The sequence below is a fragment of the Polyodon spathula genome, chromosome 55 (assembly GCF_017654505.1).
Source record: "Polyodon spathula isolate WHYD16114869_AA chromosome 55, ASM1765450v1, whole genome shotgun sequence".
In the NCBI taxonomy this organism is placed as follows: domain Eukaryota; kingdom Metazoa; phylum Chordata; class Actinopteri; order Acipenseriformes; family Polyodontidae; genus Polyodon; species Polyodon spathula.
The window spans coordinates 75,926-103,101 of NC_054588.1; the positions used below are offsets into that span (position 1 = coordinate 75,926).

The 27,176-nt window shown below is 46.0% G+C and overlaps 1 protein-coding gene across 1 annotated transcript in view; it reads left to right on the forward strand.

The window, feature by feature from the left end:
* rabep2 (rabaptin, RAB GTPase binding effector protein 2) overlaps positions 1-27,176 on the forward strand; it is a 55,302-nt gene that overhangs the window by 22,207 nt on the left and 5,919 nt on the right. Inside the window, exons 9-11 of the mRNA XM_041239498.1 lie at positions 11,356-11,457; positions 24,917-24,995; positions 25,159-25,170. Of these exons, the coding sequence (XP_041095432.1) occupies positions 11,356-11,457; positions 24,917-24,995; positions 25,159-25,170 (193 nt within the window). The remainder of the gene's footprint in view (positions 1-11,355; positions 11,458-24,916; positions 24,996-25,158; positions 25,171-27,176) is intronic.

Sequence of the window (27,176 nt, forward strand, 5' to 3'; positions counted from 1 at the left end):
TAATTAAGATGGTATTCTATTTCCTATTTCAAACCTTCATTTTTTAGCTAAGGTTCTTGAAAAAGTAGTATTTAAACAAATGAATAGTTTCCTCGATAGTAATACTATTTTGGAGAAGTTTCAGTCAGGGTTACGTTCAAATCATAGCACAGAGACTGATCTGGTTATTGTTGCAAATGATCTATGCGATATCCTATTTTAGTCCCGAGCTCTGCATTCAGTACTGTGGATTATGCAATTTTAATAAATCGTCTTAAAGAATGGGTGGGTCTCTCTGGAACTGTTCTGAACTGATCTATGTCATATCTGATATCTGACAGACGGTACTGTGTTTCCTTGGGGGAGTCTGTATCAGGAATGGCTATATTATAGATAGGGCTTCTGATTTTCGGTTTTAACCAATAAAACCCGATAAAACACCCCCCCCCCCCCCGATACAAAAAATGAAATCAGTGGATAGCCAATAAACACCGGAAAACACGGGGGAAAAAGTGTGGAAATGGTTGATCAAATCACTTTGACTTTACCCTTTTCCAATTAAAAAATAAAGCCTACTACAAAAATAATAGTAAATACATTTCCCAGTGCTGCTAGGCAATGTACCACCTTCTTGACTTGTATCTATCATTCAGTCGTTCAGAATACTTTAAACCCTATTAAACGCAGAATGCAAGATTTTCCTCACGGGCACAAGCCTGTAGTTAAATGGCCAAGAGCTTGTGAGAAAACTGCGTGGGACACAGTAAACACAGATCTCTGTTTTACTTTGGAAAGGTTAAATGGAACAGTTGAAAAGAAGCTGGATAAATTTGGGGATATCATCTACGCATATGGAAGTGAGAGGTTTGGAATTGAAAAAAGGAAGGAAAAAGTACAAACTATTCCTGGAAAGTCTAGACGGCAGCAGGAGATTGAAAGCTTAGTTAGAGAAAATTGGCAGTTGAGGAAGCAGTGGAGAAAAGCAGAACAAAGTCAGGAGGAGGGACTCAATCTGTTACAAAGGGTCATAAAAGATAAGCTTGCAACATTGCGCAGAGCTGAGTGCCTACGGAAACGCTATAAAAAGAAAGAGCGAGCGAGAACCAACTTTTATAAAGATAAATTGAAATTTGTAAAGAAGATATTCACCAGTGAAACACATACAGATTCAAAAAGGCAGAAGCCTATGTCAATTCCTTCAGACATCCTACCTATCAATCTACCCGAATACCAAATGGAGGACTGTGCACCTAAGTGGAAAGAAGTACAGCAAGCTATGAAAAAAGCAAGGGCATCATCATCTCCAGGGCCTAATGGAGTTCCATACAGAGTATACAAGAGTGCTTCTGGAGTTCTGCGAATCCTGTGGAAATTGATGAAAGAGGCATGGGAAAAACAGGTTGTACCAAGAGCATGGCGCCGAGCAGGTGGAGTCTGTATACCAAAAGAAATGGATTCTACAAGCATCGGTCAGTTTCGTCCTGTTTCCCTATTAAACACAGAAGGCAAGATTTTCTTCAGCATTATGGCTCAGAGATTGTCAACCTACCTATTAAAGAACTGCTTCCTTGACACTTCAGTACAAAAAACAGGCATTCCAGGTTTCCCAGGATGCTTAGAACACATCGGCGTAATCTGGCAAATTCAATCAGCAAAAAAGGAGAGGAAGGAGCTCCATGTGACATTCCTGGATTTTGCTAATGCATATGGTTCAGTGCCACATGAACTTCTTTGGGCAGCATTTGATTTTTTCAGTGTACTGATGACAATAACAAATTTAGTGAAAGTCTGCTTTGGAGATTTGCAATTTAGTTTTTCAACTTCAGAATTCAGCACTACTTGGCAATGCCTAGAAGTTGGGATAATGGCAGGATGTACCATTTCTCCACTGGCTTTTACCATGGCAATGGAAGTAATTATAAGGGCATCAAAATGGGTAGTGGGAGGAGAGCGCTTGGCTTCTGCAATGCGACTACCACCAATTCGAGCATACATGGATGACATGACAACAATGACTACAACCGTAGCCTGCACTAATCAGTTATAGGGCAAATTAACCAATAACATTGAATATTGTGTTCAGTCCTGGTCACCTTGCTACAAAAAGGATATTGCTGCTCTACAAAGAGTGCAAAGAAGAGTGACCAGAATTATTCAGGTTTTAAAAGGCATGTCATATGCAGACAGGCTAAAAGACTTGAATCTTTTCAATCTTGAACAAAGAAGACTACGCGGCGACCTAATTCAAGCATTCAAAATTCTAAAAGGTATTGACAATGTCGACCCAAGGAACTTTTTTGACCTGAAAAAAGAAACAAGGACCAGGGGTCACAAATGGAGATTAGACAAAGGGGCATTCAGAACAGTAGGAGGGACTTTTTTACACAGAGAATCGTGAGGGTCTGGAATCAACTCCCCAGTAATGTTGTTGAAGCTGACACCCTGGGATCCTTCTGCTTGATGAGATTCTGGGATCAATAAGCTACTAACAACCAAACGAGGAAGATGGGCTGAATGGCCTTCTCTCGTTTGTAAACTTTATGTTCTTATGAATGGGCACAAATGCAATTCACGCCCACTAAATCAAGGAGCATCTCTATAATTAAAGGTAAAGTAGTAGATAAAAGGTTCTACTTTAACAGTGAGGCAATGCCAACAGCGTCCGAGAAGCCAGTCAAAAGTCTAGGGAGATGGTACGACGGTGATCTAAAGGACACAGTTTGTGTGGGAGAAATTAGACAACAAGCAGTGGAAGGATTGAAGAGCATAGACAGCGGCGCTTTACCAGGCAAACTGAAACTTTTTCAGTGTTTTGTTTGGTCTATTGCCAAAACTGCTGTGGCCAATGACTGTGTACAAGATTTCCTTGACAACAGTTGAGAAGCTGGAAGCTTTAATCCGTTCATACGTCAGGAAATGGTTGGGAGTTCCACGCTGCCTCAGCTGAGTGGGACTTTATGGTAAAGGAATACTGCAGCTACCAGTCTCTGCTCTAACCGAGGAGTTTAAGTGCGCCAAAGGCCGACTGGAAATGACATTAGTAGATTCACATGACAAATGCGTAAGGGAGCCTGTGTTGAAAACTGGAAGAAAATGGATGGCAAAGAAAGCTGTGGAAGATGCTAAGGCTGCATATGATCAGATCAGCATATGATGTTCTCCCATCACCACAGAACGTAAACCTCTGGGTGGGTGAGGATCCCTCATGTCCTTTGTGTTCATCACCTGCAACATTAAGGCACATTCTGACAGGCTGTAAGGTGGGTCTTAGCCAAGGACGGTTTACTTTGCGCCGTGACCAGGTGCTGCGATGTTTGGTCTTAGCATTGGAAGACAAGCGTAACATGACCAATAAGTTGCCACAAGTTCCATCAAATCATTACACACAAAAGACAATATTCCTCCGTCCAGGAGAGCAACCACCAAGAAAAGGTGTTAAAACCAAGCCTCGCTCAGGACAACTGGAAGCTGCTAGAGACTGCAAGATGCTGGCAGATGTTGGTCAATGGCTTATTTTTCCACCTGAGATTGCTACCACTAACCTTCGACCAGACATTGTCTTATGGTCTGGATCAGCACGCCTTGTTCATCTGGTAGAGTTAACAGTGCCATGGGAGGATGCTGTGGATGAGGTGTATGAGAGGAAGAAACTTTGGTATGCTGAACTAGCTGCTGAAGCGGAACAGCAAGGATGGAGAGTCTGAGTTTACCCAGTGGAGGTGGGTTGTCGAGGATTTGTGGCACACTCTACAACCCAGTTTCTCAGAGACGTTCGATTCAGTGGCCAAGAGTTGCGTCGCACAGTGAAGAACATCAGAAAGGAGCAGCAACAGTCTGTGGTTGAGACAGAAAGATTCTGGATGGGGATCTCGAGCACAATAGAAAGAAAGCATCGCTGGTGTACGGGTAAGTAAGCTGGGCTGAGCTGAGTGGGGGATGGAGGGGGTGATGCTGGGACGCCAGAATGACTGTTGAAACCTCTTGAGGTGTCATGGGGTAGTCAGTGAAACACAGAGGATGGAAGGTGCCCACTTGAAAACCCCAGAGATGTACTCTACTTGGCTCAATCCAGACGGCTGTCATGCTGATGCGCTGGGGAGACCGCACTGTGGTTGATCCCCAGAGCCAGCATCGCAGCCGTTGTATGTGCTGAGGCGCTGGGGAGGCGAAATAAGCTGATCCCTGGAGCCAGCACTACACTTCAGCCATCAACACCAGGTGGAAGGATATCTACATCAAAAGATGGAAAGAAACGCAAATGGATGGAGATGCAGATGGATCACATTAGTTTACTGCAAAGCTACGTCTTAGTTGGGGCTTATCTTGGCGAGAGCCGAGTTCAAATCAGCATGAAGTTCAACATCTACTCTCGTGCAATGGAAATCATTACAGTATATCAAAAACGAAATATATCATAAAACTTGAAAATAGCTAAAAATAAGCACCGAAATACAATTAATAAAACCCAAAAAACAGAAGCTTTAATAATATGTAGTGTCCCTCAGGGCTCCATTCTCCATTCTGTTTCCCTTATATACAGTACCGTGAAAAATTATTTGCCCCCTGTCTGATTTTCTGCATTTTTGCATATTTGCATATTTTTGACACTGAATATTGTTAGATCTTCAACCAAAATCTAATATTAGATAAAAGGGACCCTGAATGAACAAATAACATAACATTTTGATACCTATTTTATTTATTTATTAAAGAAAGTTATGCAACACCCAGTGCCTTCGTGTGAAAAAGTAATCGCCCCCTTAGACTCAATAACTGGTTGCTCCACCTTTAGCAGCAATAACTGCAACCAAACACTTCCTGTAGTTATTGATCAGTCTCTCACAGCGCTGTGGAGGAATTTTGGCCCACTCCTTCATGTAGAACTGCTTGGGAACTGCTTCAACTCAGTGACACGGACGGATGGCATGTCATTCTCCTGTAGAATTCTTTGATACAGAGCAGAATTCATGGTTCCTTCAATGATGGCAAGTCGTCCAGGTCCTGATGAAGCTTACCCAAATCATAACACTACCATGCTTGACCGTTGGTACGAGGTTCTTACTGTGGAATGTAGTGTTTGGTTTTCGCCAGACATAACGGGGCCTGTGTTTGCCAAAAAGTTCCACTTTTGACTCATCTGTCCATAGAACATTGTTCCAGAACTCTTGAGGATCATCCAGGTGGTTTTTGGCAAACTTGAGATGAGCAATCATGTTCTTCTTAGTGAGCAGTGGGTTCCGCATTGCTGCTCTGCCATGAATCCCATTTTTGCCCCGTGTCTTTCTGATGGTGGAGTCATGAACACTGACCTTAGCCGAGGCAAGAGAGGCCTGCAGATCCCTGGATGTTGTTCTATGGATCTTTGTGACTTCGTGGATGATTTTACGCCTTGCTCTTGGAGAGATTTTGGCCGGACGGCCACTCCTGGCATTACTGTCCCAAACTTTCTCCGTTTGGACAGTATGGCTCTGACTGGTTTGGTGGAGCCCCAGAGCCTTAGAAATGGCTTTGTAACCCTTTCCAGACTGATAGGCATTAACAACTTTTTTTCCAGAGGTCTTCAGGAATTTCTTTTGATCGTGGCATGATGTGCCTCTAGAACATGTGTGCTGATAACTTCACTCTGATGGTAAGGGCCAAAGTTAGTCAGATTTATGTTGGGCAGGTCTGGCCCAAATCAGGCCTGATTGTTGATTGTTGTCCAAAGTATTCAAACAGCTGGCCCTAATTATCCCTTTAATTGAGTGGGGGGAATAACTTTTTCACACCTGAAGATTGCATGTTTGGTTACCTTACACACCAAACAAATGAAAGAAGCACCAAACTTTGGTGTAATTTTTTCTCTAAGACTCCCTCTATATACTACTACAACCCACAAAAAAAGATCTGACCAAATTCAATGTGAAAAATGTGCAAAAATGCAGAAAATCAGACAGGGGGCAAATACTTTTTCACGGTACTATATGTTACCACTAGGTGATATTGTTCGCTGATGACACACCGCTCTACCTCTCTGTTAAACCAGGTGATACCAATGCTACTACCATTTTATTTGAGTGTCTTACTGATATTAAGTTTGATGTCTCAAAATTTTATGCAGTTAACGCGAGATAAGACAGAATTCTTATTAACCCTCTACGGTCCTATGTCGGACCAGGTCCAACATTACAATTTCCCCTGTCTGACATCATCAAAAAGACGTCAAGCACAGGTCTCTACTCGTTTTTTCTCCAGAAAAATCCGAGAAAATCTTTAAATGGCCGAGTGAGACCAATAAGAGTCGAATGAAGCTGGAAACAAAAGGGTGTATCTCGTAGCCCCATCCACTACAGAGATAACACAGACATATACAAAGGCACTGAATGTTGTAAAAATGTCACCATACGTCTCAAATTTTGATGAAAATGATGGTACAAAGTTAGTTAAAGCGATTTTTATGGAAAAATCTGAAATTTGAGTGGTCAAGTCCTAATAGTTCCTGAGATATGGCAGGTTATACCTATTGGGTGTGCCACTCCTTTTTCGGGTAGCCAAGGTTGCAAAAGAACACACACACACAATGCTGTTAAAAGCCAATGACTTTTGAAATAGGTGTGATAGAGCTACGAACATTCACACCCAGATAGATTGTTAGTCATAGGGTCAATGGGTCATCAAGGGAGCTTTTTTTTTATTTGAGAATAAGGAGGAGAAAAGGCAGTATCAAGCTGAGAGTTACGCACGAGGGAGTCAAAACATTGATCTAACTCTGGATAGAAATTCTTTATGTTATCTTTAAAAAGATATTCATGATAAAAAAAAAAATAAGTAAATGAATTTGTCAGGCATTAAATATTATGATAATATATTTATATAATATTACCAAATACTTAAAATAAGTTCCACTGCATTATTTTGTGGTTGTGTTTAAAATACTTTCCGTAATGTAGCTCCCCAGTAACAGAACATTGCATTTCCCGGTTCTTTCTAAAGCCTGCTCTGCATGCACTCAGGTGTGGAACAGCACATTGTCTCAGTCCAGGTATTTCCTGTGGGAACAGAAGCCAACGGTGACAGTTTCTATTTTCTTTCTTCAGTCTACTGTAGTAGGAATTTACTATCTATATTAACACAGGAGTTATCATATCAAAGCAATAAATATTTGTATTAAATGTATTGTCCTTTTAATAGTTTTGTAGTTACTAAACTAGCAGTTTTACAACTTTTGTAAATCCTTCCACTACTGATTAAGTGCAAGGTAAGAGCTCAGAGTTACTAAATATTTATTAAGAATTCAAACGGAACACTTCAAATTATTTGTCCATAGTTTTGAAACCTATTTGAGTATTGATTTTTGTATCTTGATATTTATTTCAGTTTGTTATACTAATTAATCTAATTTAGATTTGTAAGTTCGTTAAAGAGCAAGTACTTTGAAGTGTTTTCTTGCAGTACAGTAAGAGTTTTTTTTTTACATTTCCCTTTCTTTGGTGTTAGCAATCGTTATGTTATGTTGCTCCAGTGTTTGGTGTTGGATTTTGGTGTCTGTGAGATTCATCAAAATCAAAAGGCTACTGGTTTCAGTACTTTCAGCTGAACCAGATTACAAGAAACTATTCCTGCAGCTGGCATGCACCACAGTGAGAAGACAATGATCCATCTCTGCCTTGAATGCCCTGGGGTTGAGAATCTGTTAGCCTGTCTACAGGGAATTTTTGAAGAAGCTAAGATGGATAATGAAGACATAATCCAATACAAGTAGTGGACTTGTCATGCACATACCAAACACTTTCTTGCCAAAGCTCAGGCTGCATATTTGTAAGTTTTTCATTGTCCTGATAGGTTTTGCAGAAATGTATTCATTTATCTGTCAAGATGCAGTATAGAGCTTTCACTGGGAGAGCAACAATCCACCCATTTACAATGTACTATTGCCAACAAGACAGTGATGAACTTCATTGCCTTAAGGTCTCCGCACAAAGGACGTGATACAACAAGCAAATGTGTCGTACAACAAAAACAAATCAACTTTATATTTTTCACACTGCCTGCGATACGAAGGGCGACACAGAAGCGATACGAAAAAAATAGGATTGGTGTCTAAGTTTGTGATTTTTGTCGCGCGGCAGTTAGGACCAATTGACCAATGAGGAACAGCTTCCCTTACGTGCCTTCAGTAAACAATGGCAGAAGAAAAAAATATTCTTGCTGTATCAAAATAACCGGAGCTGTACAATAAAGGAGACAAAAATGATAGACACGGCAATGAGGGAGAACATTTGGGAGTCCATTTCCAGGGAACTGGATATAGCTGGTGTGTATGATTCATTTATCTTTACTGAAATAAGTATTCTGAAAAGCTATTCTGTATTCTACATATCAGCTGTGTAACAGGACGATCATATTTGTGATTTTTTTCCAACTGATGATACAGACAGAGGAGAATCGCCTGTTGCATTGTATCAAACAATAAAAGCTGAAGTGTATTTGTAGGTTTTTTTATTGGTATTTAATACGTCTCTTGCTTGTGTTATTTCTCATTTCTGGATGCTTACATTGATCTGCGTGTGATTAAATACATAACCCTTAAGGCCTGGTCACACAGGCAACTTTTGTTGGTGGCAACAAGAGGAACGCTGTTGTTGCCTGTGTGTTGCCTTGCAGTTTGAGGTGGTCATACAAGAGACAAGCCTGCGGTCAACAAGCTGGCAATAACCTAATGCAAAACAAGGAGTATCAAAGCAATGATCATGAAAATTGAAAATTGTCTCTTAATCTTGGATTCCTCAAAATAGCCACCGTTTACCTTAATAACAGCCTCACAAATACGAGGCATTCGGTTAACAAGTTTCAGCAGGAAAGCACCCGACATGTCTTCCCAGCTCTTCTGCAGCAATTCCCCAGAGATGTAGGGCATGTAGATGTAGATGTGTGGGTAGCTTTGCTTTGACTCTTCTGTCCAGTTCGTCCCATGCAAGTTCTATGGGATCGGTCCGGTCTAGAGACTGGACAGGCCAGGTCATTAGATTGAGTTGTCCTTCACTTTCCTTCTTCACCAGATAGTTCTTGCACAACTTTGAGGTGTGTTTCGGGTCATTATCTTGCTGAAGAATGAAGGACTATCCAACTAGCCGTAATCCTGATGGATTGGCATACCTCTGAAGTATGCTATGATAGCCAGGCTGGTTGAGCTTGCCAAGGCCTTGGTAAAGATCACCAACTCTGTCACCAGCAAAGCAACCCCAGACGATGACACTGCCTCCTTCATGCTTGACAGTGGGAACCACACATGCAGAACTCATGCGCTCACCCTCTCTGCAAGCAGGCAAGCAGGGTGTGACGTAGCTAGTCCCTCGCTCACACACACACACACATACAACAATATGAGGTAGATTCCTTATAGTTACTGCATCAAGTTTCACTAAAAGGAAAATTCTCAACAGTTCCTTGAAGCTTAGACTTTTGGTCCGCTAGTTTGTTGACTCCCTATCAACTGTACTCATGGGCTAAGAAAAACGTCAAGGCAGTGAACTAAACAACACTCAACAATACTTGAGCAGCGCCTGATGGTTGCCAAGACCATCACAGGTACCTGCAGCCATCACAAGTTTGTGCCTCTGAGTAAAGAGGAACTGGAAATATTTTGTCTTTCCTGTGTTGACTTCCCGTTCCTACTCTGACTGGTAACAGTGGGAGGCAGTACAAACTTGAGAAAGCACAAATGAATCTTAGTTAAGCTCCATTTAAATAGTTAAAATAGTTTTCATTCGACAATGTTTTTTTCCTCCTTTTTTCAGTCACCATAATTTTTAATCTACATGTTAATTGTAGTTTTTGCATAAATCTGAACTAACGTAGTTAAAGTCTTTATTGTTCTACCTTCAACTGTTCAGTCATTGGTGTGAAGTAAATTGATAGTGAAGTTAAAGAGCAGGTAAATACATTTTAAAACCTTTGGGGCACCTCAGCTAGGAGTTGTGAATTGTTACAATATTTTTTTCGGGGGTGTAATGAGTTTGTTTTGGTTCAAATTTTAGAGGAGTGGGACCTAGCACTATTTAACTCTTAAGTCATAAGGAATATTTAAAACACAACCAAAGATTTACAACATAAACAGTATGTCAAAAAGATTTTCAAGCATTTCCATCAATAAATTGCTTTCTTTCCCCTAATTGCCCTGAGAATGCAATTCCACTGGGGAAAAAAAAGCTGGGTAATTCTTTATCTCAGGAACAGAGAAAGATCCCAAAATGAGTCTCAACTTGATACCACCTATGCCACATCTTAATTTTTGCACATCTGTGGAAATACCGGACTGCTGAAAAAAAAAACAAATTGATGACCTTTGGACCTGAATTTAACCATTAAATGCATAACTTGGAGATTTCTCATGTGATTTTATGAATTTATGGTTAAAACTCTAATAATGTCGAAAATATTGTAGCCCTATCGTAAATATTTTAACCCTTTGCGGTCCTATGTCGGACCAGCTCCGACATTACAATTTTCCCTTTCCAGTCCAATAAGATGTCAAGCGCAGTTCTCTAGTCGTTTTTTCTCCGGAAGAAGCTGAGAAAACTGTATGTGAAAAATACAGTGAGCAAGGGGTGGGGCTTGGCTGGAGATGCAGTACCGAGTGTCCTTTTGCCATGCACTGCCTCTTAAACCTGTTTTACTCTTGGGGTGGGGGGGGGGGATTTAAACAGCGCATGTGAAATAAACAGCGCGTGTGAAAATAAATTGGACCCGACACGTCTGACAAGCACTGAATAAATTGACTGCAAAGGGTTAAAAGTTATTAGCATTTTACCTCAATGTGTGCAATTTTTCACAACGTCTGGGAGGCAAAAGCAGGGTGGAAAACTCCAAGTTGTGATATGCCATATCTCAAACTATTTGGAGTGGAGACCTAAAACTAGACTTTTTCATAGTTTTGCATTATCTAAGTATGTACCAGGTTTCATAAAAATCCAAGACACATGGTGACACTGGCTGGTTGAATTGACTCGGAATGACCCCTTTTTAAACTGAATGTACTTCTAATATGATTTGTTTCTGCTCAGTGGTTAAAAAGAGTTTTCTTATAGTTTTTATTACATTGTTATGTGTCAGTTTGGTACTAATTCTTAATTCTTTAAATCCCTCCTTTAGTATACATGTTTATTTTAAATGTATTTTTTTTTTGTAAAGTGCTTGAGCTGCTTTTGCGTGAAAGGCGCTATATAAATAGTTTATTATTATTATTATTGTTATTGTTATTATAATATTGATGAAGGCACTACAGTCCAAACGCTTGTTTGTTGCTTGACTCCCTCTAGTTTTGTTCACCCTGTGCAGAGTTTCTGGCAGGTTTGATGGAAGTATTGAAGTGTCTCCCTTTCCCATCTCTCCCCCCAGGCAGAGCTGTCTCAGGCTCATCAGAGGGTCAGTGTGGATCTGCATCGGCTCTCCGCAGAGAACCATACCCTGAAGGGGGGGTTGCCACCCAGCGCCATGCAGGTGAGAGAGAGAGAGAGAATGTACACTCCTCGCTGATCCACAAAATATTATTGTATATAATGACATAAGTTGGTAAAATCTATAGATAATATAGAAATTCGAATCAACAAAAATAAAGGAGAACTATCGAAACCTCCTGGAAGAAAAGAAACTAGCAAAAGAGACTGCAGAAGAGGCAGGAGATGCAGACTCGCCAAACTCAAATCTTAAAAAATAAATAGTAATAATAATAATTAAACTGCAGAAGAAAACAAAAGAAATGGCCGCTGAAAGTTGTAATATAACTGCTGGAGGGAGCCAAGAGGTGATTTATCCACAATGATTAAAAAACACACAGGATAAAAAGGTCATTAAGCAAAAGATCTTAAAAGAAACTCCAGGGGCACTAATAGTACACAAATATGAAATCAAAAGTAAGATTTTTTTACTGATAGCCTAATCGCCTAATTACTCATTTAAAAAGAGGGGAATATGTAAAGGGAAACAGCTGACTGTATATAAAGACAGTGATCTGGACACAGTCATGTTCACAACCAACATTTACCACAACGTCACAGTGATGGTCCAGAGCAATGAGAGAGGCCTGCACGTGTTTGAAAAACTGTCCAACAAATTAAAAGAAGTGGGAACAAGCAACAACCCCACTGAAGCACAAAGCTCACACACACACATACAGCACTGTACGACGACATCCACCTGAACCGAGAGGGAGTGAGCATCTTCGCCAGGAGCATCAAGGACATGGCCTTGGCCAACAACCTACCGAGGGGCACCATTGAGAGTGGAGTCGCACTGTCACACTGCACACGGAGCTCCCACTGCACCCAGACACCCTGCACACGGAGGTCCCGGTGCACCCAGACACCCTGCACACGGAGGTCCCGGTGCACCCAGACACCCTGCACACGGAGGTCCCGGTGCACCCAGACACCCTGCACACAGAGCTCCCGGTGCACCCAGACACCCTGCACACAGAGCTCCCGGTGCACCCAGACACCCTGCACACGGAGCTCCCGGTGCACCCAGAGCACCCAGTGCACACGGAGCTCCCGGTGCACCCAGACACCCTGCACACGGAGCTCCCAGTGCACCCAGACACCCTGCACACGGAGCTCCCGGTGCACCCAGACACCCTGCACACAGAGCTCCCGGTGCACCCAGACACCCTGCACACGGAGCTCCCGGTGCACCCAGACACCCTGCACACGGAGCTCCCGGTGCACCCAGACACCCTGCACACGAGAGCTCCCAGTGCACCCAGACACCCTGCACACGGAGCTCCCGGTGCACCCAGACACCCTGCACACGGAGCTCCCAGTGCACCCAGACACCCTGCACACGGAGCTCCCGGTGCACCCAGACACCCTGCACACAGAGCTCCCGGTGCACCCAGACACCCTGCACACGGAGCTCCCGGTGCACCCAGACACCCTGCACACGGAGCTCCCGGTGCACCCAGACACCCTGCACACGGAGCTCCCAGTGCACCCAGACACCCTGCACACGGAGCTCCCGGTGCACCCAGACACCCTGCACACGGAGCTCCCAGTGCACCCAGACACCCTGCACACGGAGCTCCCAGTGCACCCAGACACCCTGCACACGGAGCTCCCAGTGCACCCAGACACCCTGCACACGGAGCTCCCAGTGCACCCAGACACCCTGCACACGGAGCTCCCAGTGCACCCAGACACCCTGCACACGGAGCTCCCAGTGCACCCAGACACCCTGCACACGGAGCTCCCGGTGCACCCAGACACCCTGCACACGGAGCTCCCAGTGCACCCAGACACCCTGCACACGGAGCTCCCAGTGCACCCAGACACCCTGCACACGGAGCTCCCAGTGCACCCAGACACCCTGCACCCGGAGCTCCCAGTGCACCCAGACACCCTGCACACGGAGCTCCCAGTGCACCCAGACACCCTGCACACGGAGCTCCCAGTGCACCCAGACACCCTGCACCCGCAGCTCCCAGTGCACCCAGACACCCTGCACACGGAGCTCCCAGTGCACCCAGACACCCTGCACCCTCAGCTCCCAGTGCACCCAGACACCCTGCACACGGAGCTCCCAGTGCACCCAGACACCCTGCACACGGAGCTCCCAGTGCACCCAGACACCCTGCACACGGAGCTCCCAGTGCACCCAGACACCCTGCACACGGAGCTCCCAGTGCACCCAGACACCCTGCACCCTCAGCTCCCAGTGCACCCAGACACCCTGCACACGGAGCTCCCAGTGCACCCAGACACCCTGCACACGGAGCTCCCAGTGCACCCAGACACCCTGCACACGCAGCTCCCAGTGCACCCAGACACCCTGCACACGGAGCTCCCAGTGCACCCAGACACCCTGCACACAGAGCTCCCACTGCACCCAGACACCCTGCACACGGAGCTCCCAGTGCACCCAGACACCCTGCACACGGAGCTCCCAGTGCACCCAGACACCCTGCACACGGAGCTCCCACTGCACCCAGACACCCTGCACAGCTCCCAGTGCACCCAGACACCCTGCACACGGAGCTCCCAGTGCACCCAGACACCCTGCACACGGAGCTCCCACTGCACCCAGACACCCTGCACACGGAGCTCCCAGTGCACCCAGACACCCTGCACCCTCAGCTCCCAGTGCACCCAGACACCCTGCACCCTCAGCTCCCAGTGCACCCAGACACCCTGCACACGGAGCTCCCAGTGCACCCAGACACCCTGCACACAGAGCTCCCAGTGCACCCAGACACCCTGCACACGGAGCTCCCAGTGCACCCAGACACCCTGCACACGGAGCTCCCAGTGCACACGGACCCTGCTCCCAGTGCACACGGAGCTCCCAGTGCACACGGAGCTCCCAGTGCACCCAGACACCCTGCACACGGAGCTCCCACTGCACCCAGACACCCTGCACACGGAGCTCCCAGTGCACCCAGACACCCTGCACACGGAGCTCCCAGTGCACCCAGACACCCTGCACACGGAGCTCCCAGTGCACCCAGACACCCTGCACACGGAGCTCCCAGTGCACCCAGACACCCTGCACACGGAGCTCCCAGTGCACCCAGACACCCTGCACACGGAGCTCCCAGTGCACCCAGACACCCTGCACACGGAGCTCCCAGTGCACCCAGACACCCTGCACACGGAGCTCCCACTGCACCCAGACACCCTGCACACGGAGCTCCCAGTGCACCCAGACACCCTGCACACGGAGCTCCCAGTGCACCCAGACACCCTGCACACGGAGCTCCCAGTGCACCCAGACACCCTGCACACGGAGCTCCCAGTGCACCCAGACACCCTGCACACGGAGCTCCCAGTGCACCCAGACACCCTGCACACGGAGCTCCCAGTGCACCCAGACACCCTGCACACGGAGCTCCCAGTGCACCCAGACACCCTGCACACGGAGCTCCCAGTGCACCCAGACACCCTGCACACGGAGCTCCCACTGCACCCAGACACCCTGCACACGGAGCTCCCAGTGCACCCAGACACCCTGCACACGGAGCTCCCAGTGCACCCAGACACCCTGCACACGGAGCTCCCAGTGCACCCAGACACCCTGCACACGGAGCTCCCAGTGCACCCAGACACCCTGCACACGGAGCTCCCAGTGCACCCAGACACCCTGCACACGGAGCTCCCAGTGCACCCAGACACCCTGCACACGGAGCTCCCAGTGCACCCAGACACCCTGCACACGGAGCTCCCAGTGCACCCAGACACCCTGCACACGGAGCTCCCGGTGCACCCAGACACCCTGCACACGGAGCTCCCGGTGCACCCAGACACCCTGCACACGGAGCTCCCAGTGCACCCAGACACCCTGCACACGGAGCTCCCAGTGCACCCAGACACCCTGCACACGGAGCTCCCAGTGCACCCAGACACCCTGCACATGCAGCTCCCACAGTACAAGAAGCTACGCCAGAACCGTCACTGGAGCAGGAAGCATGACCTGAGTGACCTGAACAGAGTGACTTTAGACATCTGCTGAGTGCAATTTTCACAAGACTAATGATTGTGTAAGAAATGTTAACTTAAAAGATGTCTGTCTTCTTTGTCTAAGTATGTAATTTACACATTGATTCTGCAACTTACTTGGTTATAAATAAGAGAAATAAAAAAAAAAAAAAAACATGAAATCTTTCACAATCAGTTACAAAGCTCAGTTTTTGGTTTTAAAAGTAAGGTTCCTGAGTTTGTAAGTAGTATAAACAATATTGACATTATAGTCTTGCAAGAGACATGGCTAAATACAGATGTGTCTATTGTCCAATTGGATATAAAGAACACTTAGGTCCTTCTATAAAAAACAATAAAATCAAACGTGGCAGAAACTCACTTGGGTGGTATAGTGGTCCCGTACAAGGGAGAACTTACAGGCTCAATCTCCCATTACAAAGAGGAGCCACACATCTGTGACTTAAAATTAATGGATGGGTTCTCCAATTAAAATCAGACCTTTACCTATGTGTGATATACACCCCCATCAGACTCCCACTATTATGATTAAAAATACATCCAAGACTTAGAATCTGAAATCGCACACTTTCAGATAAAATAAAAAATATTACTCTATGGAGACCTAATTGCAAAAACAGAAATAGAGAGAGATTTTATTAAAACAGATGGAAATAAACACCTATTTACAACTCCTCTATGCCAAGACCCAATCACCACAAAAATAAATTGTTATTATAGCATAGGAAGTAAAAAGGAGAAACAAGCCTGTGTAAAAGCCTGGGTTTGTATATTGTAAATGTGAGGACTCCAGGGGGCTTGTTAGGTAAATTCACATGTAGCGCCATATTAGGATGTAACATGGTCATAGTTATGCTGTCACCGATTTAGAACCAAAAAGTATATCAGACCATTCACTGTCAAACAATCCTCTATCTACACACTGCATGTCGTCAGAGCATCAATTCAAACACCCTGTCACATTTACATAAACTCCAGCCCCCAACACATGGACAGAAAGTAGTGAAGAAAGTTCTATACAAGCAACAAATAATAGAAAGTAGTGAAGAGGATTCTATACAAGCAACACATAATAGGGAGATAGAAATCCAACTAAACAACTTCCAAAAAAAATAATACAATCAAATCTTAAAGGGAGTAAATCAGGCTGTAACAGATAGAAATCAAATATTCCTAAAACGTGCACAGAAGTAAAACCTAAAATTTAAAATCACATAAGTCACAAACAAGCAGTCCCAAAGAGAAATGGTTTGAAATTAGTAAATTAGAGAGGAAAAAGTTAAGAACACTATCAAACCAGAAACACCAAAATCTAAATGATAGTGAACTGCACCAAACTACAGCCACTCCCTCCAACAATACAAACCCACCACTCTGAAGAAAAAACTGAAATGCAAGAGCAGTAAACTGCAAAAAATAGAGGGCTCTATTCACGCAACGAAATGCTCAAATACAGTAAAATCTAAATTAGCCTGTGGCCAAGATAGAATCTTAAACGATGTGATGTAATGCAGAATGCCCTAATGAAATCTCGCATCACCGCACTGCAGATCACAGCTACACCCTGCACACTTTAATAAACCAGCACACCACAAAAACAGGGGAAATATTTGCCTGCTTTGTAGATTTCAAAAAAGCTTTTGACTCCAAAAACTGGCACTCAGGGATCTACCTTTTAAAATACTGCAGCATGGCATTGGATACAGGGATCAAACACAATGTGAAAATACATTACAACAGAACAGACAAGGCTGCAGCCTCAGTCCAACATTATTTAATCTCTGTATAAACCAGCTGGCCACAGAGTCCCTGGACTCGCTATCAACGACACAGAAATCAAGTGTCTCCTTTATGCAGATGACCTGGTCTCACTGTCACCTATAGAACAAGCAGCTTGGCGAAGAGCTGTACTTCGGCATTGGGAGGTGCTGTCCAGGGCTGATCCTGTGGTAGTCTGTGCGGTGCACAGGGTCGTGGAGGTGCTGTCCAGGGCTGATCCTGTGGTAGTCTGTGCGGTGCACAGGGTCGTGGAGGTGCTGTCCAGGGCTGATCCTGTGGTAGTCTGTGGGGTGCACAGGGTCGTGGAGGTGCTGTCCAGGGCTGATCCTGTGGTAGTCTGTGCGGTGCACAGGGTCGTGGAGGTGTTGTCCAGGGCTGATCCTGTGGTAGTCTGTGGGGTGCACAGGGTCGTGGAGGTGCTGTCCAGGGCTGATCCTGTGGTAGTCTGTGCGGTGCACAGGGTCGTGGAGGTGTTGTCCAGGGCTGATCCTGTGGTAGTCTGTGGGGTGCACAGGGTCGTGGAGGTGCTGTCCAGGGCTGATCCTGTGGTAGTCTGTGGAGTACACACTGGGGATGTGGGAACAGGCCTGCACTAACCTGGCATTACGGCTGTGGGTCTTGTGAGGCTGTGTGTCGAGACAGGAGGATGGACAGGGTAATTTGGTGGAGGGGAAGCGATGCACCGTCAGGGTCACCAGCTCTCTGATGTTCTTCATCAGGAGTTCCTGGGTCCGGGACAGTTCAACAGTGCCCATGTGGATTACAATATGAGCAGGGTTGCTGAAGTTTGGGGATGATATCACCTGTCTTGCTGTGTGTTTTGGAGCATCTAATTTTCATTACCTTCTTCAGATGTTTTCCATCCAGGAATTTCCCATTGGAGTCCTAACAGTAGCACCTCAACAGGGGGCTGTCTCTTTCTTTCTGGACAATGGAGCTCTGATGGACAGGAAGTTGTGATCGGTTGTGCACAGTTTTGTTTTTCTTCCTTGGCTCAGAAGTCTGTGCCATGTTCAATGTTCTCTGCTGAGCTGGTCCTGGGTGTGTCTCTGCATCTCTCTGGCATGTTTCTGCTCTGCTGTCAATGCTTCATTCTCTAGCACCTTCTTATCGATTTGGGATTTCAGCTCCTGCAACAGTTTTGTGATCCTGTCTAATTTTCAGCGTGTCATTTCTTAGATTTCCAATCCCTCTAAAGCTGTTAACGTGTTTGCTATATATTCTTTAAATTCAATAAAGTCAATTTCTAAAGATGTCAGGCAGCTCTTGAGGTTTTTCTCATTCCTGGGTGTTTTGTCTCCAGCTGTCGGTGCTGTGTCTGTGGCGCCTGGCGCCTGTCTCCGCCTCCCCACAATCGCACTGGCCTCGCAGGCGCCTGTCTCCACCTGCCCACAATCGCACTGGCCTCGCAGGCGCCTGTCTCCACCTGCCCACAATCGCACTGGCCTCGCAGGCGCCTGTCTCCACCTGCCCACAATCGCACTGGCCTCGCAGGCGCCTGTCTCCACCTGCCCACAATCGCACTGGCTTCGCAGGCGCCTGTCTCCGCCTGCCCACAATCGCACTGGCCTCGCAGGCGCCTGTCTCCGCCTGCCCACAATTGCACTGGCCTCGCAGGCGCCTGTCTCCACCTCAAGACTGCGGTCGCTGAGCCTGTGTTTTGTCAAGGTCTGTTTGGAATCTTTTATTTCAGTTAAATATTCAGCTGAGGAATAATTTCTGTAGCATTCTAGTTTATTTCTTTTTTAATTTGGTCTGTCCAACAGTTAATATGATTTTGTTTTTGGGAAGAGGCTGTTTTCCTGAGCTTAGGTGGGTGTATTTGGCTTGGCTGCTGTGAAGCTGTGTTGTCAGTCTGGCTCTGTTCACAGAGCTTCAGGGCAAGCGGGATGGGGGGGTGGGGGTGGGTCTCTCTCTGGACACTGCTCTTTTTGTTTTAGCTGGATGGGGGTCTCTCTCTGGGCACTGCTCTTGTTGTTTCAGGTGGATGGGGGGGTCTCTCTCTGGGCACTGCTCTTGTTTCAGCTGGATGGGGGGTCTCTCTCTGGGCACTGCTCTTGTTGTTTCAGGTGGATGGGGGGGTCTCTCTCTGGACACTGCTCTTTTTGTTTCAGCTGGATGGGGGGGTCTCTCTCTGGGCACTGCTCTTGTTGTTTCAGCTGGATGGGGGGTCTCTCTCTGGGCACTGCTCTTGTTGTTTCAGCTGGATGGGGGGTCTCTCTCTGGGCACTGCTCTTGTTGTTTCAGCTGGATGGGGGGGTCTCTCTCTGGGCACTGCTCTTGTTGTTTCAGCTGGATGGGGGGGTCTCTCTCTGGGCACTGCTCTTGTTTCAGCTGGATGGGGGGTCTCTCTCTGGGCACTGCTCTTGTTGTTTCAGCTGGATGGGGGGGTCTCTCTCTGGGCACTGCTCTTGTTGTTTCAGCTGGATGGGGGGTCTCTCTCTGGGCACTGCTCTTGTTGTTTCAGGTGGATGGGGGGGTCTCTCTCTGGGCACTGCTCTTGTTGTTTCAGGTGGATGGGGGGGTCTCTCTCTGGGCACTGCTCTTGTTGTTTCAGGTGGATGGGGGGGTCTCTCTCTGGGCACTGCTCTTGTTTCAGCTGGATGGGGGGTCTCTCTCTGGGCACTGCTCTTGTTGTTTCAGCTGGATGGGGGGTCTCTCTCTGGGCACTGCTCTTGTTTCAGCTGGATGGGGGGTCTCTCTCTGGGCACTGTTCTTGTTGTTTCAGCTGGATGGGGGGTCTCTCTCTGGGCACTGTTCTTGTTGTTTCAGCTGGATGGGGGGGTCTCTCTCTAGGCACTGCTCCTGTTGTTTCAGCTAGATGGGGGGGTCTCTCTGGGCACTGCTCCTGTTGTTTCAGAGATTAGAGATGGTAAGAGTCAGGGTCACCCAGCAGCAGAGGGTTTGTTTTTGGAGAATAGTGAGAATCGCCCAAGCTCTGCTCCACAGCCATTGTTTGGGGCATTTCTGTGGAGGTTCAGGATGTTTTTGCAAAATTCCAGGTGGAGGTTTTCAACTGGACCCTTTTCCCATTTTTCGAATAAGAAATTTAGAACGGGCCCCCAGACTTCACTTCCACACAGCAGGATGGGAAGAATAACACTATCAAACAGTTTTGTCCACATTTTTACCAATGGTTTTAGGTAATGTATCTTTTGAATAATAGAATATTATGCTCTGTGTGCTTTTTCTGCCAGGGTCTTTATAGATAATTTGCTCCCACATGAGCTGATTAACAGGCCCAGATAGCAGCAGCTAGTGTGTTGTTATTTATTCTAAATTTGTATTTTTTTCCTGAAATGTTTTTTTTTTTAATTTTTTTGGAAAGTGATCATTTTAATTTTTTCTGATTTCTACCCAGAGCCCTGGTTTTACAGTCCTGCTCAAGTATGGCCATCTCTGCTGCAGACCCTGCTCTGTGGGTGACAGTAGAGCAGGGTGTCAGTGTAGAGCAGACACGTTATTTGCGTGTCAAGTCCGGGGTCCGGGGGTGGAGGATTGCTCTAGTTCTGTAGCCAGGTGGTTGATATAAATGTTAAATAGTGGGGGACACAGACTGCAGCCTTGTCTCACTCCCTGGCCCCGGGTGAAGAACTCTGTTCTTCTGTTATTGATTTTCATGCTGCATTTGTTTCCTGTGTACGCTGATTTGATAACGTCGTCCATCTTGCCTCCTATACCACTCTAGAGGATTTTAAGATAGAGCCCAGGGTGCCAGATTGAATCAAATGCCTTTTTGAAGTCAACAAAGCAGGCAAATATGTTCCCTTTGTTTTTGTGATGAGGGTGTTAATTGATCAGGATGTGCAGGGTGTGGGTGTGATCTGCAGTGCGGTGGTTGGGGAGGAGTCCTGTTTGGCTTTTTCTGAAGGACACTGTGTTCCCAGAGGAAGGGCAGTACTCAGTTATTCATGATGCTACAGAAGAGCTTCCCCAGGGTTACTGCTTACACAGATTCCTCTGTAATTATTGGAGTCTAACGTATCACCTTTTTATATATTATATATAACTGTATTTGAGCATTTCGTTGAGGGTGCTGTCCTGACCACAAGCTTTTTCTCGCAGTGTGATTTGGGTGTCTAGGGTGGACTGTTTGTCTTTAGTTACTTTTTCTAGTGTTTTTAGTTAGTTTCCATTTCCAATCCCAGTTCCCTTTTATACAATTCCAATTAAATATTCTGTTTTACAACGTAGTCTTTGCCACGTTACCTGACAGGTTCACTAAGTTGTAGACAGTATTTGTTTGCTCAGTAAAGCCTTTGTTGTGAAATGTTTGGAATAGGAATTTGAATCGATTACAAGGGAATTGGGATTAGAAATTTGAATTTAAAAAAAATGGAATTGACCACAACTCTGGTAGTTGGTCTGGATTGAATTCTTTCTTTGGAATTGATTTGTGTAATTTCAAAGTAGGGTTTCCATGTGTTTCCTTTTAGGATTCCTAATTCTCTGTCTGTTTTTTGGGGGGGTTTTAATTGTTGCCAAGTTGCCCATAATATATATTTGTCAATCTACTCTTCTATTGCCGATTGTGATTGCTCTTGTATTTATGTTTTTTTTTTTTTTTTCTCCTGCATAACAGTGGATTTATATTGTTTTAGGGTATAACAGTAGGTTTGGGGCAATTCTATGCTGTTTGGTTGGGTATATTTTTTGTTTGATTAGGGTTCTTAGCGTTTTTCTCATTTTTTCTGTCATGTTGCGTTTTAGGTTTGATTTTTCAGCCAGTGTTGAAAAAAATGTGATTTAAATCTTCTAGTGCCTGGTTTACACCATTTACATTATGGGTATAATTCTTGTTTGAAAATTGATTAATAATGTTTTAATTACGATGTCATCAAAAGTGTTTTCATATTGCTCTATCTTTAGCAGTCTATGAGGATGACTACAGCAGTGGAGGTGCTGTTCTGACGTGTCTCTGTGTTGTGTAGAGTGGCTGGTTGTGATGTTTCTCTCTCCACTTCGGGCTGACTGGCAGGCAAAGTTGCTATGCATTGCTGGGGACTCTCCTTTTGGTGTGGCTGAGGGCTCTAATCTCTCTGAGCCGCACTGTACCATCACTGTCTGGCTGCTGTCTGCATGCTGCAGGTTCCTGGCTGTTTTTCTGGGTCTGTCATGTGTTGGAAAGTGAGAGAGGAGTAGTGATTTTTTTAAAGGTTATGTCCCTTGTTCAGGCATATTTCTCACAGTGTAGGTGCATCTCTGGGCAGACACATGGCAAATTACAATTAATACAGAAAAGTGTAAGGTACTGCGCGCAGCGTGCATTATAAATACCATATGGGAGATACTGACATTGAAGAAGGAATCTATGAAAAAGATCTAGGAGTTTCTGTTGACTCAGAAATGTCTTCATCTAGACGATGTGGGGAATCTTAAAAAAAAAAAAATGCCAACAAGATGCTCGGATATATTGGGAGAAGTGTTGAATTTAAATCAAGGGAAGTAATGTTAAAACTTTACAATGCATATTCTAACATTTTTATCTGTTTCTGTGAGGTGGTTGAAGTCACTCATGTGACTTGTAAATTTGGGTATGAATGTGTCCCTGAACAGCTAGTATTAGGTTCAGTGCAGTATGAAGTGGAGCTCTGTCTCTGTGTGGCTTGGCTTTCAGTGCTCACACACTGTCCTCTGCAGTATGAAGTGGAGCTCTGTCACTGTGGCCTGCCTCATAGTGCTCACACACTCTCCTCTCTCTGCAGTATGAAGTGGAGCTCTGTCACTGTGGCCTGGCTCAGTGCTCACACACTCTCCTCTCTCTCTGCAGTATGAAGTGGAGCTCTGTCTCTGTGTGGCCTGCCTCATAGTGCTCACACACTCTCCTCTCTCTACAGTATGAAGTGGAGCTCTGTCACTGTGGCCTGGCTCAGTGCTCACACACTCTCCTCTCTCTCTGCAGTATGAAGTGGAGCTCTGTCTCTGTGTGGCCTGGCTCACAGTGCTCACACTGTCCTCTCTCTGCAGTATGAAGTGGAGCTCTGTCACTGTGGCCTGGCTCAGTGCTCACACACTCTCCTCTCTCTCTGCAGTATGAAGTGGAGCTATGTCTCTGTGTGGTCTGGCTCACAGTGCTCACACACTCTCCTCTCTGCAGTATGAAGTGGAGCTCTGTCTCTGTGTGGCCTGGCTCACAGTGCTCACATTCTCCTCTCTCTGCAGTATGAAGTGGAGCTATGTCTCTGTGTGGTCTGGCTCACAGTGCTCACACACTCTCCTCTCTGCAGTATGAAGTGGAGCTCTGTCTCTGTGTGGCCTGGCTCACAGTGCTCACACACTCTCCTCTCTGCAGTATGAAGTGGAGCTCTGTCTCTGTGTGGCCTGGCTCACAGTGCTCACACTCTCTCCTCTCTGCAGTATGAAGTGGAGCTCTGTCTCTGTGTGGCCTGGCTCACAGTGCTCACACTCTCCTCTCTCTGCAGTATGAAGTGGAGCTCTGTCTCTATGTGGCCTGGCTCACAGTGCTCACACCCTCCTCTCTCTGCAGTATGAAGTGGAGCTCTGTCTCTGTGTGGCCTGGCTCACAGTGCTCACACACTCTCCTCTCTGCAGTATGAAGTGGAGCTCTGTCTCTGTGTGGCCTGGCTCACAGTGCTCACACACTCTCCTCTCTGCAGTATGAAGTGGAGCTCTGTCTCTGTGTGGCCTGGCTCACAGTGCTCACACACTCTCCTCTCTGCAGTATGAAGTGGAGCTCTGTCTCTGTGTGGCCTGGCTCACAGTGCTCACACACTGTCCTCTGCAGTATGAAGTGGAGCTCTGTCTCTGTGTGGCCTGGCTCACAGTGCTCACATTCTCGTCTCTCTGCAAGATGAAGTGGAGCTCTGTCTCTGTGTGGCCTGCCTCACAGTGCTCACACACTCTCCTCTCTCTGCAGTATGAAGTGGAGCTCTGTCTCTGTGTGGCCTGGCTCACAGTGCTCACATTCTCGTCTCTCTGCAGTGTGAAGTGGAGCGCTGGCTCACAGTGCTCACACTCTCCTCTCTCTGGTCTCCAGGTGGCTCTATGTCAACCCTTTTTCAATTGCTAAATCGTGGTCACATCTTTATTTGGTCAGGAGTTGTTTTTGTTCTTTAACACTGACCAAACATTCTTCCAGGGCGTAAGGTCTTTTTAAGCTCTGTTAGCACTCTCTCTGATTCATGCTGTGACTTTACTTGGCTCTCCCAGTGTATCAGGTATTTGTTTTTCGGGGTTGTGGCTATTTTATATATCACTGGGGCCCAATTAGCAGCTGTTCTGAGGCTCTGTGATGCTGATCTGGTTCTCCTCACAGAGCTTCTCCATCATGTAGTCAGTGGTATTTTTATTTCAGTAGCTCTCCTGGCTCTTCAGGGCCTTGAACTGGTAGTCGGAGTTGCTTTGGTTCAGGTGACTCCAGTACTTCAAAGCTCTCTGTTGTACAGTGAGTAGTAAGGGAAAACATCCTAACTCAGCTCTACAAGCATTTGCTTGGAGCATTCCTGTGCAACTGCAGGATGTTTTTGCAGAATTCTAAGTGTTTCTCTCTATCGCCTTCTGTATCTCTCTTTCTCTGTATCTCTCCCTGTGTCTGTGTGTATCTTCCTCTTTATCTCTCTATCTGTGTGTCTGTCTCTGTATCTCTCTCTCTCGTACTTTTCTGTATCTCTCCCTCTGTATCGCTCTGTATGTCTCTGCCTCTGTGACCTGTGCTATGTTTGCTCTCCCTGCAGGCTGTGCACTCTGAGGAGAGGCTGAGGATCGAGATCGTGAATCTCAGAGAGCAGTTGGAGACTCGCACGGAGATGTGTGGTGAGGAGGGGGTGGGGGTGTAACAGTAATGATAATGCAACCAATGATGATGGAATTGATTTTGAGGATTATATTGATAATGACTGTATTATTAACAGTAATAATAATTATAATATATTAATGATAATATTATTTCCTTTTTTTCTCTCTCTAACAATTACAGAAGTCCTAGAGGGTGAGTTTTTTAATGTTTGATTCAGTCTTCCTGTCAGTCTGTGTTTCTCCCTGTCTGTCGGTCTGTATGCCTCTCTGTCTCGTGTTTCTTTCAAAACTGTGCACTTGAGGTGAATGGGATTTTTTTTGTCAGCTACAATCTTTTTAATATTGGGGCTGCTGCTGGGTCCGCATTAACAAATGTCTGTCTGTCTGATTCTGTCTCTCTCTCTCTATCTCTGTAGCATTGTTGTCTGTGTCTCTGTCTGTGTCTCTCTCATTATTGTCTTTCTCTCTCTCTTTCTGGGTCTCATGTCTTTGTGTCTGTCTCTCTCTCCATTATTGTTGTCTGTCTTTCTGTGTTTCATTGTTGTCTGTCTGTCTCTCTCTTACCCAGTTCACACAGACGAGTTATGACGGCTCAGAACTGGCACTGATGCTGCATTTTGGTCTGTGTGAATTGCCTACACCATCACCGAGCTGTCATATTTTATGCCGTCTCTGAAGCATCTCAACCACTGTGTGAAAGGCTATGCCATCCCTGAAGAACTGTATACAGTGGCGGTGATGCGTGAGTGTAGATACAGCCATTGCCATGACAACGATTTGTAGACTGCCAGGTTTGAAAGTTGTACTTGCATGATCCCCTTGGCTGTGTGAAAGGGTTACGATGGTATTATACCGCCATAGATTGTGCAATTTCATGCTGTGTGAACGGGTGTTTAAAAAATAAATAAATAAAAAGGAACGTCTCTAAGACAGCTCAGCAGCACCATGTGTGTGTGACTGATATCTGTCTCTCAAATTCAAAGGTGCTTTATTGGCACGTCAACCTTGGTGGCATTGCGGAAGCAGTTACAAATACAGTGTTGAAAACTGGAAGAAAATGGACAGCAAAGAAAGCTGTGGAAGATGCTAAGGCTGTCCTTCGAATCAGAGATATTATGGGGCAAGTTCAGCATGGAAAAGGAGGTTTTGGTCTCAGTTCAGCTCCTCCTACATGGCACAAGGCAACCCCGGCTCAGCGGAGGAAGCTGGTAGTCAACGAGGTGCAAAAGCAGGAGGAGAGGATCAGGTGTGTAAAGGCTGTTTCCCAGGCCAAGCAGGGAGAATGGATGAGATGGGAGAGAGTGGAACAACGCAATATCGGCTGGCAAGACGTATGGACAATGAATGAATGGAACAGAGCAGGATCAGTTTCCTCATCAGATCAGCATATGATGTTCTCCCATCACCACAGAACCTAAACCTCTGGGTGGGTGAGGATCCCTCATGTCCTTTGTGTTCATCACCTGCAACATTAAGGCACATTCTGACAGGATGTAAGGTGGGTCTTAGCCAAGGACGGTTTACTTTGCGCCGTGACCAGGTGCTGCGATGTTTGGTCTTAGCATTGGAAGACAAGCGTAACATGACCAATAAGTTGCCACCAGTTCCATCAAAGCATTACACACAAAAGACAATATTCCTCCGTCCAGGAGAGCAACCACCAAGAAAAGGTGTTAAAACCAAGCCTCGCTCAGGACAACTGGAAGCTGCTAGAGACTGCAAGATGCTGGCAGATGTTGGTCAATGGCTTATTTTTCCACCTGAGATTGCCACCACTAACCTTCGACCAGACATTGTCTTATGGTTTGGATCAGCACGCCTTGTTCATCTGGTAGAGTTAACAGTACCATGGGAGGATGCTGTGGATGAGGCGTATGAGAGGAAGAAACTTTGGTATGCTGAACTAGCTGCTGAAGCGGAACAGCAAGGATGGAGAGTCCGAGTTTACCCAGTTGGGTTGTCAAGGATTTGTGGCACACTCTACAACCCGGTTGAGGTGTCGTGGGCTAGTCAACAAAACACAGAGGATGGAAGGTGCCCACTTGATGACCCCAGAGATGTACTCTACTTCGCTCAATCCAGACGGTTGTCATGCTGATGCACTGGGAAGACCTCACTGTGTTGATCCCCGTAGCCAGCATCGCAGCCGTTGTGTGTGCTGATGCGCTGGGGAGGAAAAATAAGCTGATCTCTGAAGCC